General features: G+C 38.6%; 1 protein-coding gene across 1 annotated transcript in view; it reads right to left on the reverse strand.

The window, feature by feature from the left end:
* ADAMTS20 (ADAM metallopeptidase with thrombospondin type 1 motif 20) overlaps nt 1–14034 on the reverse strand; it is a gene marked incomplete at both ends in the record, with an annotated part of 108616 nt that overhangs the window by 75233 nt on the left and 19349 nt on the right. The window contains 2 exons of the mRNA XM_082011981.1: nt 811–935; nt 1658–1741. Of these exons, the coding sequence (XP_081868107.1) occupies nt 811–935; nt 1658–1741 (209 nt within the window). The remainder of the gene's footprint in view (nt 1–810; nt 936–1657; nt 1742–14034) is intronic.

Consider the following 14034-nt stretch of genomic DNA (forward strand, 5'->3'; position numbering starts at 1 on the left):
AATTTGCATTCTAGTGAAAGAAGTAATTTAAATTCACTAGACTAAGCTCATAGTATTGCTTTCTATCTAGCTTGCAAAGAATAAAAATTAAAATACTATGTTATTTCACTACAATGCAGAAGGTAGATCAAGCATGAAATGCTGCTGAAAAACGTGCAGATTGCAGTATACTTGAAACTACCTTGTGTAATGGACCATCTGCCAAAATAGCAATGTAAAATTCAGGACAAATATCAAACAGTTTGAAGTGCTGGAGTGTGTCCAACTTGAACATTGAGGGAAAAAAAATAATGAAAAAGAACAGCAAAAGAAAGAATATATTTCAGTGAATGAACATCAGAATCTTCACTGAGGCAATTGGTGTACAAGAACTATATATATATATATACACACACACTAATATTTAATTGTTTTCCATTTGTAAGCTTTTGGTAGTTCTAATTACACCTGTGTTACCAGGAGCTGACCGTTGTTGCATCCTTCAGCTGATTCCATTATGTACAACTCTCTGTCCCTATCACATACATGTACAACGGTTAAAGACTCCATTTCATTGTAACAATTTCAGGTCTAAGTAATTCCCATCACTTTTAATGAACGGGTCATCAGATAGTTAGCTACCAACATAGCACTGTCAGAGTAATTGCTCATGTATTGATAATCAGTTGTTTGGGAAATGCAAGATAGCCTCTATTCACTTCAATTATCTGTGAACAATATCAGTGGAATAGTTAAAAACTTATGTTGTAAAAAAGAAACTGAAGCATTTGTCTCACCTAGCTGTAATTATGGCTATTTCGGATACTGTACCTAGTGATAAGAACAGCCGTATCATGATGAGAAGGGTGAGCATCATCCAAAGTGTTTTGTGCTTGCTGCCATAAGCAAAAATTACGAAGAGTGGTAGCTGCATTAAAAGTGATAGCTGGTCCTTCCTAAGCAAGAAATAGCAAAAAAAAAAAAAACCCACCAAATAAGGGTTTTAATATTTATGCACTTGCACTTATTACTTTGACACTGGTGCCCCTAATCTGCAAAACAGTGACTGTGCATCAAAAGGAAGTCAGCAGAACTTCACGTAAGAGTTCACTCACACAGATTTGTTTGTAGGATCAGATCTTAATTTAGCTACAAGCCATCAGTCATGAGAACCCATTATTTTAATCAACGTATCTGAGCATGCACCATGTACTAAATATTAAAAAAAAAGAGTGACAAGACATTCATGATAAAGAAATATAAAAAGATGTATTTGAAAAGTGTATACTTCTTACAATCTTAATATATTACATCTGTTAGGGCTGAAAACCTGCCCTCAAAAACATCTATGAAAGTTGTCATTTCCCTGTAATGTTTCCATGCATATAACCACACTTCAGGTACTTATGCCATAAGCTTTCATAGAGTATCTGATTTATGTCCATTTAGGTCAACAGGAGGTGCTAATAGTGAGATGGGGAAATACAGGCATTAAATGAAGGCTCTGCAGTTAACGTTGCATTTGACATTTAGTCTCCTATTTTAAAACAAAATTTCATAGTTAAAGAAAATAATTTGTATATAAAACTAAAATTTTAAACTTTGGAATTACAGTGCAAATTCATGTATTTTGTTTCTGCTCTTAGAAAGAAATCTTTTTAATATTTATTCATCCTACCTGTTCATTGTGAATTACAATTAGTTTTACAATAACTATATTTATAAGATTTCCAATACTTGAATCTTTATAGATTGCTGCAACCTAAAGAGAAAAAAATCAGAAGATTAGAATATTAAAGTCATCTGATAAACCATATCTCTTTTTGTCAGGCAAACAAGTTATCAAAGAAAAACAAGTTGCTACACAACAGATAGGTCATGCATCCATCTGTACGTTTCCACCCAAGGATACGGTGACAAACCCAAAATAGCTGCCCAGTTTTTAATATCCAAATAGCTATAATTTTATATTAATTTCCAAACAATTAGATACCATGTTGAAATTCTAGTGTAAAAAGTATACGTACACTATAGAACTTGTAGTTTATTGATAAAATATCAAAGAAAGAGCAAAAGTAATGTCACTGCAACTGTCATAGACATAAACTGGTTTATGCAGATGATCTGTAGAATCAATACCTAAAATAATGAAGGGTTTTAGAAAGCAACTTTGAACCAATAAGTTTTTGCTCTTGTTTTTAATGGAAGCTGGTCTGAGTTGTAAACCTGTACTGAAAATATACATGACATGTACAAAGGTTTCTTTCCTCATTCATAAAATTCATATTTAGATACCCAACAGGCATTATTATATATAATCTTGCAGCCAGATAGTAAAAAACATGAGTCAATTCCATACACCAAAGTGAACCACTTTGAAAGTTATTCTTCATAAAAGCAGAAAAAAACTGTATTCATTCTCAGTAACAGCTTCAGACATCCCATCCATATGGATTCTACAATTTGGCTTAAAGCAGTTGTTGAATGACAGCTTTATCTAAACAAGAGTTGCCACCAAACACAGAAGTACTGGCTTTCTTCCCTCCTGACTTGTGCTAAGTCTGCAAGGCAACAAAAGTAACAGGATCAAGGAACTGATACAGCTGCAAAACAATTTTTTTTTCTTTTTTTTTTGTATTATGTTATATTGATCAACATGATCTCATTCCTGGTGCAGTCCTTCCAACATAGGTGCTGACAGAGGGAAAGGTGCAGAAGAACAGACTTCTTTCAAAAGCAGCCTACACTTGAACTGGCTCAAATTGCTTGTGAAACCACAGCCTTGCTGTGTATGAATCCTATGTACCTGAGACGAAGTAATTCTGCTAAAGGTTGGAACGCACAAGAGCATTCGCTCCTGACTCATACCCTTCCTTTCTCTAAACTGGAGAGCGCACAACGTGCAGCATTGTCCTTCATTCTTTTGTTGATACACAAGCTGGAAATAGAGGATTTGATAAGGGCAGGGAAGGAGCCTGAGTATTGGAATCCATGTGGAGAACACATTTCAGAGCAGCGCAGCTATTGTCCGCTTCCTTCCATATGGACTCCATTCTTGGTTACTAACCAGCAAGTGTCCAATTATTCTGAGGTGGCAATAAGGAGCATCTCTCAAGCACTCACTGAAGAGTTCAATCAGGCATAGACACATTCAGAAAAACTTCATCAAAGAAAAGGTGCCTGTAAAGGTTCAAGAAGTATTTAGGCAGAAGGGGTTATCTGAATTTGAATGGAATAAAGTACCATTTTGCTACTATAAAAACTACTTTTAAACTACCACAAACTATCAAGTTCTTATAGTTTGAGATCCACTTTGATAAACCTAGAAAGGATATTTCTGGATATTTATCCTCCCCATGAAATATCACAAACCGTCAAGGTATGTTCCCAAATGAATTGTCATCTTATAAAAACACAACACAATTTTCACATTCATCTCAGCTTATGTAACTAACAGTAAGCGAGCTGTCTAAATTCTTTCAATAGTCAATAGAGAAGGAGAAAGGATGAACTGTTGTATAGACATGCCTATCTGAAGATACATATTTAGATATATGTATTTTCATACAAGACAGTAAGATATTTCCTTTCTTCATTCCTTTACTATGGAGGGAGACAAGATGTCTAGATGAGGCTAGAGGAGATTAATTCCAGCCCAATCATTTCAAGTTTTGTTTTATTTCTCTTTAACAAAGAAAAAATAGAAGACGGTTTCATATGGCATTCCAATATCATGTCAGAGGGGAATCTGAAATGAGATCTGTGAGGATCTTTGGCTTATAATGTGAAGACACTTGTCCCAAGGATTGACTCTTCTACCACAAGATGATATAAGAGCCACTCACAACAGTGAATTTGTTACAGCATAAACCTATACAAGAAGATTACATGCACGGAACAGATAATAAAGCCTGTTTCATGACTAGATTATAATGTTGAAACAGGCACAATAGAATTTATTTATAATACAATTTATTTATTATACAATTATTATTACATTATTATTATTATTACAATATTATTTATAATACAATTTATTGTAGAAATACAATAAACAGAATCCTAGAATTATTTGAGTTGGAGTGGGCCCTTAAAGATCACCCAATACAACACCCCGGCCACAGGCAGGGACATCTTTCACTAGATCGGGTTGCTCAAAGCCCCGTCCAACCTGACCTTCAACTCTTCCAAGGCTGGGGCACATCCACAGCCTCTCTGGACAATCTGTTCCCGTGTCTCACCACCCTCATCATAAAAAATTTCTTACCTACCCTCTTCCAGTTTAAAACTGTTACCCCTTGTCCTGTCAACTACAGACCTTAGTAAAAAGTCTCTCTTGATCTTATGAGTCCTCTTTATATACTGGAAGGCAGCAATAAGGTCTCCCCAGAGCCTCTCTTCTCCAGGCTAAACAACCCCAACTCTCTCAGCCTTTCCTCATAGGAGAGGTGTTCCAGCCCTCTGATCATTTTTATGGCTCTCCTCTGGACCCACTCCAATAGGTCCATGTCTTTCTTGTACTGAGGGCCCCACAGCTGGATGCAGTACTCCAGGTAGGGCCTCATAAGAGTGGAGTAGAAGGGAAGAATCACCTCCCTCAACCTGCTAGCTATGCTTCTTCGGATGGAGCCCAGGATACAGTTGGCTTTCTGGGCTGTGAGCGCACATTACCGGCTCATGTCCAGCTTTTCATCCACCAGCACCCACAAGTCCTCCGCAGGGCTGCTCTCAATCCATTCATCTCCCAGTCTGTATCAATACTGGGGATTGCCCCAACCCAGCTGCAAGACCTTGCATTTGGCCCTGTTCATCTTTGTGAGGTTCACATGGGCCCACTTCTCAAGCCTGTCAAGGTTGCTCTGGATGGCATTGCTTCCATCAATTGATTCACTCAGCTTGGTGTCATCTGCAAACTTGCTGAAGGTGCACTCAATCCCACTGTGTATGTCACTGATGAAGATATTATATAGTATGGGTCCCAATACAGACCCTTGAGGGACACCACTCATTACTGGTTTCCACTTGGACATTGAGCCACTGACTGTAACTCTGGACGTGGCCATCCAGCCAATTCCTTATCCATCTAAAAGTCGACCCATCAAACCCATCTCTCTCAAATTTAGTGGCCAGAATGTTGTAGGGGAGCATATCAAAGATCTTACAGAAGTCCAGGTAGATGACATCCATTGCTCTTCCCTTGTCCACTGATGCAGTCACTCCATTATAGAAGGCCACTAGATCAGTCAGAAACATCTTTTGATTAACTTGTAAATCAGACTAGTTAATATCTTGTTTTGAAACAGAAAGCTCTGAAATTCAGGGAACAGATGCATTTCACTGGTTGTCAAGTAAAGAGCATGCAGGTCACCTGAGGTAGTGACACTTGACACAGCGGACAAAAAACAATACAGGATTTGTCCAGTTCTGCAAGGGTATATATCAAGTAGAATAGGCAATGGCGTTGAGAACTAGATGGGGTGGTTAATTAGGTTCAGCTAACACCAAGTAATACCACGAGTGCCTAAACTGTGACTATCAACCTTCAGTGCAACATTACCCCTCAGTTTCTTAAAGGCCTCCTGTATCATAGTATGTGAGAGGAAGACTCATTTCTGATGCTGGGTGATTAGAATGATCTGGGCAAGGAATCCAAGCTGTAGCCTTCTTGGGACTAAAATTTAGGAGTTCTTGTTCTTGTTTATGGTTATTACTGTAGCTGACAGATGTTCCGTCGTGTACATTACTAGTCCCTTGAAAAAAATCTGTTACTGTTGTGCAAGTGCTGGCTGTTGAGGTTATCTGCTAACAAAATCTGAAAACATAGAGGCAGCAAAGAAACCAACATAAAACCCAGAGTCAGCTGTCCTCCTTCCTGCCTGTTGACACAACGTTCATTTAAAATATTTAAGCAAAAGTATTTCTTCAAAACCCAATACAAGGTACTCATAGCTCAGAGGAGATGCATTAGACTGAGGAAGCATAAGAAGAGAGAAGAATATCCCATTGCACACCTGAAGAGAATCTGTTGCAGGACCTTCAACATCATATCCATGCACCACGTGAATTATCTACTGACTATCTCTGGAGAACAGCTGAGGCCTGGAAACAATGTCACTTAGATGCCAGAGGCCAGCAGTTCTTGCCAGAATCTGAAGTGTACTTTCTTTCATTCTGAAGACAGGTAAGCTTGTGCTAAACGTAAAAGTAACACTGCTCTCATTAACCCTATGTTTGAGTCAAAGTCATGGGCACTTTCATGACCTCCAAACATTTAGTTATTACCACTGCTTTCAAAAGATCACAGAGCAAGACTTTGTGCTGATAATGAGATGCCCTTACCAGTGAAGTAAGGTACATTCTGCAGGCTGGCTGAACACATGTGTGAAGAGAAAAATCCTGAGAGTTGTAAACCACAAACCAAACTTGAAGATTTACCTAGGGAACTGTACAGGCTAAAATCATCAACTGAGACTTGATATGATAGATCAGTGCAGGGAAGTATCAAAGATCTGGAATAGGAGATAAGATTTCACTTATTTTTAGTGAAAAAAATAAAGTGATAAGTACTCCTGCTCCTGTATTCTATGGATATCTCTTTCAGTGCTCTCATTTTGGAAGCATTCATAAAAAAGGATGATGAAACAGGATAGGAATTTGATAGAATACACCATTTCTTTACAATTTCCAGATCTACTTGCTTTACAGTGATCTAAATCCAAGCTTCACAAAATAGGAGGTAATAGTCAAGACAAAGGGAAATTAGTTTCAAGAGGTTTTTCAGACTCCTAAAACCAGCATCCACACCACAGAACAATTCAGACCGCACAGCAACAAAGAAAGGAAAAAAATAAATATATAAATTAAGCTAGTTACCCTTCAGTGGAAGGATCATAGCCTTCATTTGCACAAAATTCTCAAAGATTAAGTCAGATCCTGTCATCACCACAGCTGTGGCTGCCAGGTGACTGGAAGCGACTTGGTCACAACAGAGTTTAGTTTCTTTTGATACACCTGTTCTAACTGTCCATTAAACTCTGAATTGTGGCAAAATGCCCTATTTAGAAAAGGGACTAGAAAACAAGCAAGTACATCTAGAGGCTGGAAGATAAGTAAATAATACATTGAAATTGAATTTGACTTCTTCAGGTCTTTTCTTCAATGTTGTATAACAAGACCTCTTTTTCTTTCCTTGTCTGTTACACACAACCATGGTACCAGGAGAATACGTTCACATCCCTTGAAAGAAACACGATATCACTTCTTAGCTCACATGTCTTTTGCAGGATCCAGCAACCTCCTATTTATCACTGTAGTGCTGAAAGGATGTAAGATATCCAGGATCTGGGAGATTTCTCCTTCACCTCTTCCATTGTCATATCCTGATTCTGTCATATATTTCATAAGAACCCAGAATTGTCTGAAGTCATGAGATAAAGAAGTCATCACAGCATTTATGGTTTCACTGAGTTTAGATTTCACAGAGAATGAGAAAGAGCTGTGTTATTTCTGCTGGTGTTACGCTGTTCCACCCATATTTCTATACAAAACTCTGCTTTCATCAGTGGAACCTAATAACGGCAGAGACTTCTCATGCGAACTTGCGTAAGATACCTACACACCTCAGTTACAATTTTTTTCCCCTGTAAGTTTTAGGCCATCTCCTGTCCCCTCATCCAAGTCCTCTTCTATCTACCATCCCTTGAGTTAACCAAATAGAGGTTCCAGATGACTCCCTGTTGTGCTCTAGTGGAGGCAAAAAGAAAGAATATATCCCTTTTAAAGGCTGAGTCACCCTTCCAGGAATGCCCATGCTCTGTCTTATCTCTAACTTGGGACTGAGATGGTTGCAAAGATATCCCTTTAATACTGCAATAATTCAGTAAATGTTGACTTAGTCATCATCACGTACAGCCTTTTGATGAAAATATGCACCAAGACTATAATCGGATCATATCAAATGCCATCATGTACAGCTCAGATGTCAAAGCATCCTTGCTTTCTGCATCTGAAAAAAACTGCCTGAAAAGATCATTTCACAAGGCAGAACCATAGCCAGGCTTCTCAAGCCATTAGAAGCTACACGGAGAAAAACATATGAGTGTTGCTTGACAAAATATCTCCTTATACACGAGACAAGACAAGTCCCAGGTAGCTCAGACCAAGGCCTTTAATTAAACAGTACCGAGGCTTCACTGTAGGGACAGACCTTGAACCCTGTACTACTGAGGAGAAAGTCACAGGGGCAAGTACTATTCTAATTATTAAATATCTAATTTACAACACCACCTAGGTAACAATAGTAATAAATAGCACTAACAGCAGTTAAGTGTAAAGATCGGCAAGTATGTGCTGGCATACCTACTGCAAAATTTCATAGAATAATTTAGGTAAGAAAAGATCTTTAAGATCAAGTCCAACCATAAAACCTAACACTGCCAAGTCCACCACTAAACCATGTCCCTAAGTACCACAGCTACAAGTCTTTTAAATACCTCCAAGGATGGTGACTCAACCACTTCCCTGGGCAGCCTGTTCCAATGGTTGACAACACTTTCAGTGAAGAAATTTTTCCTAATATCCAGTCTAAACCTCCCCTGGCACAACTTGAGGCTGTTTCCTCTTGTCCTAATCGCTTGTTACTCGGGAGAAGAGACCGACACCCATCTCACTACAACCTCGTTTCAGGTAGTTGCAGACAGCGATAAGGTCTCCCCTCAGCCTCCTTTTCTCCAGGCTAAACAACCCCAGTTCCCTCAGCCGCTCCTCAAAAGACTTGTGCTCCAGACCCCTCACCAGCTTTGTTGCTCTTCTTTGGACATGCTCCAGCACCTCAATGCCCTTCTTGTAGTGAGAGGCCCAAAACTGAACGCAGTCCTTGAGGTGCAGCCTCACCAGTGCCAAGTACAGGGGTACAATCACTTCTCTACTCCTGCTGGCCACACTATTTCCGATACAAACCAGGATGCCGTTTGCCTTTTTTGGCCACCTGGGCACGCTGTTGGCTCTAATACCTTTGTATTAGCTGGTGGACCTCAAGATGTAGTGAGGTATGAGGCATTATGACATTTAATATACAGGAGCTGGAATACAAGGACAGTCACAATTTTAAAAAATAGTAGTTTTTTTTTAATACCCGTATAGATACCCATATGTCAAGATAAGTAACAAGTCTAGCTCAGAGAATTTTGTATGAATGATACTTTGAAAATAATTGTTTCCAGTTATGTATATTCATTGGTGTACCTTCAAATACCCATTTTCATTTTAACCATATCAAACTGCACAAGATCATGTGACTTTATATATAGAGAAGAAGAAACACAATAAGGTATAGAGCTTAAGCAAGAAACAAATGCCTTTGTGCTGGCTCTCTAAATTTCACTGAATGAGAAATAAGACAGTGAACATTTGTGCAGCATTAGTATTAATACACAGATCTGAGTGAAAGGGGTAAAATACAAGCTTAGTAATCTAAGTAGTAGATGCAAGGAGCAATACACTCACCACTAAATTTTGAATTTAAAAATATTTATTGCCTTTCAGATGCTAGTCATAGAAACAAAATGATTAACCTACAAATTATTCAACTCTACTGCCTATTTTTAAATGATGACTATAGGGCAGAATCAGTAATGTCAAATATTCTTAAATGCTAGTATGCATAGATGACCTTCAAAGGTCCCTTCCAACCCAAAGATTCTATGACTCTATGATCTATGTTTTCCCAGAGTGTTATGTAAAGATGAACTATTAACAATTGTATGGTATGAACTGCAAAAAAAGTATAAAAACATTCTTTAAATTCATCCCCTATATATTAGGACAAAATAATTTGGCTGTTTTTTAATGATGGGGGCAGCACACTGGTGCATGGGATCTTTCCACAACGAAAATATTTCACAATCAATGCTGAGGATTAGCTGTCAGAATGGAAAAAAAAAAAAAGTATGAACAGGACTACAACTAGAAAAGTTTTTGCTGTTAAGATTTGTTACTCACTGCTTTACATTTTACATCTGGGTAAATTACGGTAGCCACAAAGCATTACTGAAATGACAGTAACTATTTCAAGGTACTTCAATGGCAGCTTGATTTGAACAGATCTGAAAGCCTACACAAAGAACAAAACAATGGAGACTCAAAAGCCATTTATGTGTAGTCCAAGTTAGGAACCTGTCTTGATGAAAATTAAAAATACCAGGTTTTAATACCATGTTATAATGGTACTATTTTAACATTATATAATGCCATTTTATGATTCCACAGTCTCACTGCAAGTTAAATGATCTAAAGCGATGCTGTCTCAATCCTCTCCTTGAATGCATAGCTGCCCCCTCCCACACTCCAACTCACATGACTAGGCAGTCAGCCAAGTTCACGATCTGAGCTGGCCAACATAGCCCTACCACAGGTGGTTTTACATGTCAAGTTTCCTTTTCAGAAAGGCAAGATTACAAAGTTCTTGCTGCAAGCAGACTAAGAACAGACCAGGAAGTTTTTTACTACCATACTAACTATGTAAGCAGTACATTTCTTAAAAAGATGTCAATCATCAGGTACCTGATTCAGAAAACGAGGACAATACCTCAAAATGTATCATGGAACCAGATTTGATGAGATTTCAGTACTTTTTACAATAAACTCCAGTGTCTTAACGAATTATTTCAGTCGCTAAGATCAAGCCTTCGTGTTAGGGACTTCAAACTGGCACAACATAAAGTGCCTAAGATAGAAACCCCCAGCTACTAAATCTATTAAGGGAGTACCTACTGCCTGCTCTGCTGATGCAATGCTTGAAGGAACAAGGACATTGAGAGTTAAGCAGCCACAGATTTCTTTATTATTTTATTTATCATTTCACATTAAATAATGCCACTCTTGTATTTTAATACAGAAGTTTTTATAAAGTCCTATGGCAAAATTATTTCTTGTACTTTCAAATACATATTTCAATCAGAACTGGTAAGTATTTCCAAGACATAGTGTAAATGCTGTGAACACTCATCTTGCCAAGATTTATGCAATTTTAAAGAAATGAGAAAATGCATTCCAGTTCCAGTTCAATGGGATTACTTGCATGCTGAGAGTTAAGCCTTTTCAGGTTGAATTGGATGAGTGACAAGACAGTTAAAACCCTAAAAATATTTAGCAGTAAATTTCAGGGTTTATTTTCTACTCATAAAACAGTATCATATAGCAGTAAGTTTACTTTGGTGGCTTTGTTGATGCTAAACAAAACAAAAAAAAAAAAGGAAGAAAAGAAATGGGCCAGGATTTCAAAGATTCTTCTGGGAGTTAGATATCTAAGTTTCATTAAAATTTAATAGGATTTATATGCTTAAACTTTTTAGGTTTCTTTAAAATCCAAGCCAAAACTGAATATCCTTAAAAGTTTCAGAATTATTATAAGAGTAGAGTATAATGCTTGACTCATTTAAAATGGCAGCAAACTGACAATTTCCTGTAACAGGAGAAGTTGCTTGACTAGACACAAGTACCAGTTAAATTTAATAATCAAAGCTATCTGTATAATGGCAGAAATGATAAAATTTAATAGTTTCATTTCTTCCCTTTATGGGTAATGCAATAACACTAATAATGGTTCTATTTCAAACACAAACAGGCTGTGGGTCAAGAAATGAATCACCTGCATATTGGTGAATTCTAACACAGATTACATAGCAAAGAGTGGTAGTCATTTGTTTTCCTATTCTTCACATTTAATACAGAATCACAGAATCACTAAGGTTGGAAAGGACCTTTAAGATCATCAAGTCCAACCATCAACCCAACATCACCATGCCCCCTAAACCATGTCCCGAAGCGCCACATCCACACGTTTTTTCAATACTTCCAGAGATGGTGACTCCACCACCTCCCTGGGCAGCCTATTCCAATGCTTGACCACTCTCTTGGTGAAGAAATTTTTCCTAATATCCAATCTAAACCTCCCCTGGCGCAACTTGAGGCCATTTCCTCTCGTCCTATCACTAATTACTTGCAAGAAGAGACCAACACCCATGTCGTCACAATCTCCTTTCAGGTAGTTGTAGAGAGCGATAAGGTCTCCCCTCAGCCTCCTCTTCTCCAGACTAAACAACCCCAGATCCCTCAGCCGCTCCTCATAAGACTTGTGCTCCAGACCCCTCACCAGCTTCGTTGCCCTTCTTTGGACACCCTCAAGCACCCCAATGTCCTTCTTGTAGTGAGGGGCCCAAAACCGAACACAGGATTCAAGCTGCGGCCTCACCAGTGTCGAGTACAAGGGCACAATCCCTTCCCTACTCCTGCTGGCCACACTATTTCTGATACAGGCCAGGATGCTGTTGGCCTTCTTGGCCACCTGGGCACACTGCCGGCTCATATTCAGCCAGCTGTCAACCAGCACCCCAGGTCCCTTTCCGCCGGGCAGCTCTCTGGCCACTCTTCCCCAAGCCTGTAGCGTTGCATGGGGTTGTTGTGACCCAAGTGCAGGCACTTGGCCTCATTAAACCTCATACACTTGACTTCAGCCCATCAATACAGCCTGTCCAGATCCCTCTGCAGAGCCCTCCTACCCTCCAGCAGATCAACACTCCCACCCAACTTGGTGTCATCTGCAAACTTACTGAGGGAGCACTCGATCCCCTCATCCAGATCATTGATAAAGATATTGAACAAGACCGGCCCCAGAACCGAGCCCTGGGGAACACCGCTTGTGATCGGCTGCCAGCTGGATTTAACGTCATTCACCACAACTCTCTGGGCTCGGCCATCCAGCCAGTTCCTCACCCAGTGAAGAGTAAACCCATCCAAGCCACGAGCCACCAGTTTCTCCAGGAGAATGCTGTGGGAGATGCTGTCAAAGGCTTTACTAAAGTCCAGGCAGACAACATCCACAGCCTTTCCCTCATCCACTAGGCAGGTCACCTGGTCATAGAAGGAGATCAGGTTGGTCAAGCAGGACCTGCCTTTCATGAACCCATGCTGGCTGGGCCTGACCCCTTGGTTATCAGCTTACTGAAAAATAACTATCATGGGAAAGCAGAAATAAGGGAAAAGAAGAGACTGAAGACCGTATCTTCGTATGTATTATTTGATTTGTTTGACAAACCTATATACATATGAGTAGAGGGTTGGACGAGATTACTTCCAAAGGTCCCTTACAACTTAAATTATTCTGTGATTCTGTGACATTGCTGAAATGCTTCAAGGAGAAGGGATATGAGCTTGCATATGTATTCTTGGCAGGGTGGGGGAAAAATTAACTTGGACTGTGAAGAAAATCTTTCAGAATTAAGGACTGATTTTATATTTTTCAAAAACCTGCATTTATAAAAGCTAAACATTTCTAGAAATAACCTCTCAACAAATTTCTGTTTTTAGATTACCTTCAGGAGTAGCAGATGTACATGTGGAATAAGAGCTGCCAGAAGATGCCAGCTATACATCTTACTATCTACCTATTTAATTTCTATCAGAGAAATTAAATTCACATTAAAAATGTAATTGTATGCCATTACCTCAAAGCCAGCAATAACTGCCTTAAGCCCTTGTTTTACAGTCTAGATAGGTAAGTGCAAGAATGAAATCACAAGCTTTTTAGCAAAGAACTGGTATTCTTTCACTCATACATGTATAAATTAAATGCTACATCTTAAAAACAGCTCATATAGACACCCTTTAGCAGCAATTATACCGTGCATATCCTATTTACCTAGAAGAAGTCCAATTATGTAAGTAAAAAGGCACAAGAAACATTGCGCTGTAAGGAACAGTGGTTGAATGTACAACATTTACAAATGCTGGAATAATATTCTTAAAGAACATCAGGAATTACATTAGCTATAACTACATCAGCCTCATGAAAATGAGACAATAAAATGTTCCATTTCATCTCACTGTAAATTTTTGTAAAAAACAGCTTTGATTTTAAAATAATATTTTAACCACTTCATTTTGGTTAAAGAACAGCTTTAGAACAGCTCTGTATTAAAAAAGTAACTTTATTAAAAATGGCATCTTTGGTATCTGTTGTTTCTAAAAGAATTCCAAATTGAGTCTACAAGTTAAAGA

This window comes from Phaethon aethereus (assembly GCF_964289735.1).
Source record: "Phaethon aethereus genome assembly, chromosome: 1".
Taxonomy (NCBI): domain Eukaryota; kingdom Metazoa; phylum Chordata; class Aves; order Phaethontiformes; family Phaethontidae; genus Phaethon; species Phaethon aethereus.